An 8,076-nucleotide genomic window follows, 5' to 3' on the forward strand; every position below is an offset into this window, starting at 1 on the left:
GGGTGTATTCAATTGAAACTTTTAAAAATTTTTGGAGACTTTTTTAAGTGGGTGACTTTTGTGGACTTTATGAAATTTTAAGTAATTTCTATGGATTTGGTAGGAATTAGTAAAAGTTTTTCCTGGATTTGTGGAAACTTTTACTAGAGACTTTAAAAGACTTTTGAGATTTTTTTTTTTTTTTTTTTTTTTTTGTGTGAAGGAAATATGCTCTTCACAATGTTAAATGTGAGATATCGAGGAATATTTATGAGAATTCACAGCATTTTATCTTTACCGTTGATTTTCCACTTAAAAGAATTTGCATTTCCCCTTGCGTTGTTTTCTCAATACCGACAGTATTGTGTTTCACATTTTGATATGTCCTGGATCCTATAAAACTAGAATTGAAGGAAGACCATTTTCTTTTGAAAGAGATAGAGGAAATACCTAATTGGAAGAGATAGAGGAAAAACCTAGAGGGAAATAAGAAGAGCGGACTCTTTTTAGAAATCTCTCGATGGATGAGAGATTTTGGGAGAAAAATCGTATTTATATTTTCTATAAAAAAGTCTCTGAAAGTCCAAGAAATTTTAAATTCCCTGAAAGTCCCTCTAAATTGAATACCCCAAAACTTATAGAGATTTGTAAAAAGTTTTAATTGAATACTCCATGATTAATTGAATACTCCATGATTAATTGAATACTCCATGATTTCTAGAGACTTTTTAAAAGTCTATAAAAGTCTCTATTGAATATATCCAAACTTTTAGAGAGTTTCTAAAAGTTTCAATTGAATACACCTAAATTTTTTAAATCTCTAAAAGTCTTTAAAAGTCCCGATTGAATACACCCTCCTTAATGTTTGTTTCGTTTGAATATTGTTAGGAATTTAATGCTTTTAGATTAATTAATAACTAATTGATGATATTTATGTTATATTGTCATTCGGGAGAAGGAATAGGAATTTAGCACAAATAGCAATCATTCTAAAGTCCTATAGATGTTAGGGACAATTGTCCATATTTTGTATGATCCAATTGAATCTTCTTGCAATGTAATGCATCGTTACATGTTTGCATTCGAGATAGGCATATTTTAGGTCACGTGAAGATAGATTTGTCTGATTCCACTTGTGAGATATTATCAAACAAGATAGGAACACTGATCTTCATATCCACATAAATGTTGTCAAAGTCTTGAATTAATATTAAGATGGCACAATGTAGAGGAATTCGAGGTCCAAGTGCTTTGTTCAACTACTTGAGTTTCATAAACGATTTTCTACCACTTAATTAGTTAGATAAGTTAGGTAGGTTCGTCTCAAGATTAATTAGTAAATACAATATGTCTTATATTTATTGTGTGTTCGATTAGAGTTAGGTTAATTGAAAACTATATTAGATACTTAATCCTTGTGTGATTGTTCACTGCCACTTTATTGTTTTATTTACTATACCGTACGCTTGCAGGATATCAAAATCAACAACAATACCAGTGATTTTATTACCTCACAGTTAAAAAGCACAAATATGAACTGGGAAAATGTCTCTCCTTCACAGTGAAATACTTTCTCTTAACCATTTCAGAACATTTTCCCAGTGCCCTCCTTGCGCGGGATGGATTCATGTATATCCATTCTACGCCAGTTGCTAACCAAGGGGGCTAGCTCCTGAGTTTTGTCAAACAATCCCAATAGACCACCAGTGTGAATGAAGAGGACTCTTCTTCCTTCCCAATTCTTTGGATTCTCAGCCATGTTTCTAATCATCCCAAAAGCCGCTTTTCCACTGCAGAATGCACAAAAAAAATAATTTCATTCAGAAAAACTTTCACAACTATGTCATATCTGTTAAACGAATATACATCTTCCCAGATCCCCATCCAGCAGGTTAATTACGGCTATGGAAAGTCTCAACGTGCAGCAGCCTTTAAGTTCAGTATACGATTTCACACCTGTAAACTGGGTCAAGAACCACACCAGAAGCTTCAGCAATTTCCTGGACAAATTTTAGCTCCTCAGTTGTATTCATTGCATATCCAAGACCTTTGGCCTGTAAAGATCCAAAAAGATGAGCATTGAGCTTTACATCTGCGTTTTCTGTACACTTTTGCTAGACACTGCTACAGGACAACAAACAAAAAACTTGAAATAGCGTAATTCAGTGAAAATCATTATGTATTAAAACACTAGTCCAGCCTTTCAGACAAGAAAATGATTTCTACATAAATCTATAAGCTTCAGAAATGCAGAATGTCTACAGCCATCAATTGCATAACAAATAATATAAAAGACATGAAAACAATAACCAAAACAAAGATTATGAACTAAAGTCTGCCATTGGAATCCTCGAAGATGAAAGAAGGATACGACAACAATCTGAACAAAATAAAAATGTGCTCACATTTTGGATGGTAACTATATCACGTGAACTAACACCTGCATGAAGGCCATCAAGTAAGCCCTGGGCATACTCGTAGAAGTACTCAGGGTCATCACAGACACAGTAGGCATGAACCTAAAATCAAGACAATTATTCATAGTAATTAATATTCAAACCAAAGGGGGGAGAAGATAAAAGGAGAAAAGTAAGAATGTGTACTTTAGCTTTCAGATCACTCAGCCAAGATCCTACTGACAAACCAGCAATTGTACCCCCACTGAGAATCATGAACAAGAAAACATTGAGATGAATACAATCAGGCTATAACATGGTAACTGTCTTTAAATGTTATTGGGCAAATTCAGACAGACCAGTTGTTTCTGAAAGAATTAAATTTTTTTGGTGCAAATTTCCACATATTCCACCAAAATAAAGAAAAACTAAGGCAGAACCCACTTGGTACAGTAACTTTTTAAGTTAACGAAAACTCTGATGGATTCACAGGTTTATTGAGTTAGCAATGTCAAAGTAAGTAGAATCATTCACTATTGAAATACTAAATCCATGTCAAACACATACATGTGCGTAGAAACATAGGCATTAAAACACGTGACAGAAAATTATTGAGTACTAGGAGCAGAAGCAATACTATTAAGACCACTGGATGTTATTCTTGGTGACAAAAGGAAATAACAACCCTGTAATATTCTTCTGTCTTCTGAATGTAATAGAGGAACTGGAGTTTACATGAACATAATCTATGTTTTCTTAACAGATATAGTTACAATCAAATCCAGCCTTATAAAAAAACTTGCAGATCACAACTGGAAGTATATTCTAAATGCTACTTCCTCAATTAGAAGTGTATAGCTGTTAAAATTCAAGAATAAAGAAGCAGGGCAATACCTGCCGCATGCTACAACAATGTCATCAAATACTACTTCATCTTTCACATCCTGAAGCTGTTCTTCAATCTCCCTAACTGCTTCAATATAGCCCCTGAAAAACAAAGAATGTTTCGTGAACAATTTCAAGCTGATAAGAAGAAATTAGACCATTGTAATTTGATAAACTCTCCTCAGGCGTCCACTCTACATATAGACAGATGATGACATTTAACATCCAGCCTTACCAGGTTCCTAAAGAATTGGACCCACCTACAGGAATGACGTATGGCTTTCTCCCTTCATTTAACAATTTTGCTTTCAACACGTCAGTAAGAGCCTGATATCAGAGAAGCACCCGTCAGAGGACATTGAAAAATATGTTGTTCAATAGCAATAAGTAAAGCAGTAAAACACTGGTACCTACGTGAGAAGACAGCATTAAATTTGGTATAACATAAACGATTCACGGCCTAAACATTAGTAAGGCTCGATAAAGATGTGTAATAATTAAAGAAAAAAAGCATTATTTATCCTTATAACTCCGAGATCTTCAGCACATTTTCCCTGTCAGGAGACCATCCTGAACGCCTAGGATGAATCTGTTTCAACTTTTCACCACCTACCAAAGTTTTCTCATGTTTGAATACTATAATAATTAAATCAGCAGAAATAGAAGTATAAAGCGGGCTGGGTCTAGGATGACACAACCCATTTTTGGGGTGGCTCAGGATGGACCACAGTTTCCTGCCGAGCTGGTCCAGGCTGGTCCAGGCCAGGCTGTCTGTGCTGAAATATTCGGCTAGTGTCTGGTTGGCAGGTCATGAGATCCAAAACCCTTTTTCCCCCCTTTTTTATATGATTTTCTGGAAAAGCAAATGTGCAGCTGTGCCTGGCTACCCAGTCCTGTCACAGCGCAGGTTTAAAACCCCCTACCTACAAATTTATTAACCGATATCATATAATAAAACAGATCAACAATCAAAATAAGTTTCTATCCCACCCCAAAAGGCAGAGCAACATAGAGGAAGCTAATCATATTATATTTCATATCTAAGAGTGAGGATACAGTAGACGTACTACACCCCCAACTTTTGCATATTCTTCTTTTGAAACAAGGTCAATATGTGCTCCAACCAATCGCTCAACCAAGAGATTTCCAGTTAATCCAGGATCTTTATCCACAAGAACCTACAAAATTAGAAGATGATAGCTAATACACATACAGAATTCAGAGAGGAAAGAGCACATAGCTTCTGAGCGGAAGCCTAACTGAAGCAATCTAATAACATCCAAAACCAAGTACCTTTGAAGTGCGTAGGATAAGATAACAGTCAAGGTTCAAATATTTTGCTGCCACGGCTGTCGCCCGGCAGTGATTGCTTTGTATCCCTCCAATAGTTATGATGCAATCTGCCCCCTGTGCCACGGCATCTGCCAACAAGAATTCTAGTTTCCTGACCTTGTTGCCACTCAATTGCATTCCTGAAAGATCATCACGCTATGAAATGCAAATTTCCTCATCAGAAAACAGAATATGATAAACCAACAAGATAGTTCAAGAATTAGACTACATATTCTTGTATAAAATACACCAGACATAATCCTTACACGCCCAAACAAATATGTGCACTTTAACCATCAATTTCTCGATGAGCCATGATCATCAAAGGCATTTCTCTATCTATATGTCAAGTTTATTAAAAAAAATTGTCCTACTCATGTTGCTATTTCAAATCACAAGTTTTTTTCTTTTCTTTTTTTTTTTCCCCCTGAGGCAAGTATGAAATGCCTGGAAGTTATTGCTGCATCCATAACCAAATTTTTTATAGTTCCTAAACTACGCATAAAAAGTATTCTCTTGTTTAAGCTTTATAAAAACAAATGATATGCTATGAGGAAAGTTCCTTTTCACAACAAATCCAAACCCTTAGGATGAATATTCATATTACCATGCTAAAGGTTTCAAATTTCAGTTAGCAATTCCAAAAGTGAGTGAAATATCTTTACCTTGAGATAGACCTCTGTCCCCTTGGGCAAATTAGGGAGGTTCCACTTGTGAATTGGAGTCGGAAACTATTAAGAATATTTATATTAATCACTCAAATTAAACAGAAATTTCAATAATTAACAATCAACATCGATATATACGTACATGGCCAAGTGAAAAGACATGAGAGGGAATAGGATTGAGGTGAGAGGCCCATGAAGGTGGCACGTATGGCTTCTTTGTAAGGAATTCGAATGTAGGTTTTTGAGGATTGGGGACAGCTTCCATTGCAGTTTTCGATCTAGTTGAGGAATTTGCTGTCGAAGAAGAATACGAGGAGCGTATAATTTCTTGTTTTGGGATTAATTTGATTGGATTTTTCTTGCTATTGATGATCGATTGAATGGGAAATGATGCAGGAGCAGGATTGAAGATGATGAAGGATCCTCAGCTAAAGTTCCAGTTATAGCATAGCATCTTCTTTTTCTTACGTGGCCGCCGGCTGGCTTAAAAATAACAAGAATTTATACAGATTTAAAATGACAAATAATAACGAAAGATGATAAGGGTACAGGAATACCCTCACAGAATCGGTACAGGGTTTTAAATTAGATGATGTGGCATTGCTTATTAAAACAAAAGAAAAAGGAAAAAGAAGCACTATCTCCAAAAGTGAGAAAATTGGGAAACGAGAATTCATTCCACCATTTTCCCCCTACTTTGCGTCGACTCCCGCCATTGCCAAACCCACCCACCACTATTTTTCAATCCATCTCCGGTGCAACTCCGACCACTGGGTAAATAGAAAGGCTACATTTCACACCATTTTCCCCAAATTTTNCTATTTTTCAATCCATCTCCGGTGCAACTCCGACCACTGGGTAAATAGAAAGGCTACATTTCACACCATTTTCCCCAAATTTTGTGTCGATCCTGCAACTGAAAACCCATCCATATCGAGCCAAAATTCAGGGAATTGACCGGCGGACTCCGAGCTATTTGTAAACAAGAGGTCGATCGTGTTTTGTATATCGACACCACTTTCATCAACAAGTCCAAAATTTGCACTAACCCCAAATGGCAGACAAGGGTTTTTTCTCATCCTTCCTTGAATGTATCTAAATTGGCTGAAATTTATTGTTAAGTGGTCACATGAGTCCATGTTGTCATCCTTCGCCTGTTACCCACAGCAGAAAACTGAGTTCTATTGACCTAAGTTTGAAAACTTAAACAGAGCATAACTTATAAGTCATTCATTTTTGTTCTATTCTGGATCCGAAATTATGGAAGATGATAACCATGACTTGTTTATCAAAGTGTGTGCATTTGAATATTCAACCTTTGTTGTATTTGTTTTCATCAATGTCTTTCTTGATTTCTTTATGTATGGAACCGATCTTTTTATGACGAATATATCTCTTCTCATTGACATAGGCATTGAAGTTAAACAGCCAAACTCTGCTATTGGTAAATGTGCTGGGGTTCAACTCATTAAGAATGACAAGAAGATTGCTGCTCTTGTCCCCCATGATGGTTGTTTAAATGTGCTTTAGTTTGTTGGTGAAATTAGTTCATCTAGAAATGTTAATACTTCTTAAGCATGATGGACGCTTGATATGTAATTTGCTGGATTTTATTTCTTTTTCGAGTCTCTCTCTCTCTCTCTCTCACAGTTGGAACATTGCATGCATTTTTTTTTTATTGATAATCAAGTAATATGTTTTGTCCAAAGTAACTGAAATACTGTGTAACTTGGGCATCGCTTTTCGGCCATGTGATAGTCCTTTCTAAATGTGGACAAGGCACAATACTGGCTTAATGACTCAGCTTGGTCGAGCTCACCTGTGCTAGTCGTGGAGGATCGGTACTTCTCCAAGGCCGCAGGCCCGCAGCTGCTATTTTGTCCCATGATAGAAGGCTAATATAAGTTTGTTGTCACAAAAAAGTTTGTTGATTCAATTTGTATATTTGCTTATCAAATTGTGTCCACACTTTTGATATGTTAGTTGGCTAACATTTATTTTTGATAAAAACAGCTCTTTCTAGTACACAGTATCTTGGATAAAACAATGTTACAACTATTCAACTTCGTTCAAACGTACACGTATTTGCATTTTATTGCTTGACTATTCAAATGTACACACTTTGCCATATTATTTATTTATGTGGAAATTACACTGGATGTCATTTTTTGGGTTTGAATTTACAAAAAAGTCACATTTTAATAGTTTTGACCAAACTATCACTTTATGACTTTTATGGCCCTCAAAAAAAATTGAAATACCTTGGATGTCCTTAATTAAAATTGATTTGATTAGATGAAAGAATAGTACAAAAAGTTAATTTGCATCACATCAAAAGCTCCCATCTCACTACTTACAAGAAAAAATAAAATAAAATAAAAATATGAAAAATAAAAAGGTAAAAATATTCATTCATATAGCAACTAAAGCCCTAAACCTAAACGACTCTCAATTTCCTCTCTCGCTCAAGATCGTTCGTGGTTGCCAAAATGTCCATTTTTGTCTAGGTTTGTTGGTCTAAAAAGTTCACGGTTTACTCTGGCAGCCATGCTGAAGCCCTAACCCTATGTACATTTTATTGAAATTATTAGGAATCCACTTAAGTTTAGGAGAATTGTTGAAGATCAATATCTATTTTTTGGTATGTTTCTTTTTGTTTTATTTTTTCTGACTTGATTTGGATATTTTCGTGTTCCCTTAAGGAAAAAATGTTGTGATTCGAAAAGAGATTATCTTGATTTATGAAATTTTTCCTGTTGATGGTGGGAAGATAGAAATGTTGGATTGATTGCAAATTCATTGTAATTTTTATCTTT

At 35.4% G+C, this 8,076-nt stretch overlaps 1 protein-coding gene and 1 long non-coding RNA gene across 3 annotated transcripts; one reads left to right on the forward strand and one right to left on the reverse strand.

Annotated features, from left to right (window-relative positions):
* Nucleotides 1–1,453: 1,453 nt before the first annotated feature.
* On the reverse strand, nt 1,454–5,745 carry LOC111401740 (putative D-cysteine desulfhydrase 1, mitochondrial). Of its 2 annotated transcripts, none has more exons than XM_023029619.1 (10): nt 5,403–5,745; nt 5,258–5,323; nt 4,554–4,748; nt 4,328–4,438; nt 3,496–3,587; nt 3,270–3,362; nt 2,583–2,640; nt 2,385–2,498; nt 1,936–2,033; nt 1,454–1,769 (listed from the first exon to the last, which is right to left on the reverse strand). In XM_023029619.1, the coding sequence occupies exons 1-10, from the start codon at nt 5,523–5,525 to the stop codon at nt 1,565–1,567; spliced, it is 1,155 nt and encodes a 384-aa protein (XP_022885387.1). In that variant the 5' UTR covers nt 5,526–5,745; the 3' UTR covers nt 1,454–1,564. The 2 variants fall into 2 exon arrangements, with proteins under 2 accessions (XP_022885387.1, XP_022885388.1); XM_023029620.1 differs by having other exon boundaries at nt 4,554–4,732; nt 5,403–5,420.
* A 339-nt stretch (nt 5,746–6,084) lies between these two features.
* LOC111401741 lies at nt 6,085–7,626 on the forward strand. Its single transcript, XR_002704095.1, has 2 exons — nt 6,085–6,327; nt 6,672–7,626. It is a non-coding gene; the product is annotated as an uncharacterized LOC111401741 (long non-coding RNA).
* The last annotated feature ends 450 nt before the right edge of the window (nt 7,627–8,076 follow it).

The sequence above is a fragment of the Olea europaea genome, chromosome 10 (genome assembly GCF_002742605.1).
Source record: "Olea europaea var. sylvestris chromosome 10, O_europaea_v1, whole genome shotgun sequence".
NCBI lineage: Eukaryota > Viridiplantae > Streptophyta > Magnoliopsida > Lamiales > Oleaceae > Olea > Olea europaea.

Excerpts from the sequence above, each read along its gene's own strand:
- LOC111401740 (XM_023029619.1), bottom strand. The coding sequence starts at position 5,525 with ATGGAAGCTGTCCCCAATCCTCAAAAACCTACATTCGAATTCCTTACA. Across the intron at positions 3,588-4,327 it reads ATGCAAAAGTTGGGGGTGTA|GCTCTTACTGACGTGTTGAA; the intron begins GTACGTCTACTG and ends CTCTGATATCAG. Across the intron at positions 3,363-3,495 it reads TCCAATTCTTTAGGAACCTG|GGGCTATATTGAAGCAGTTA; the intron begins GTAAGGCTGGAT and ends TTTGTTTTTCAG.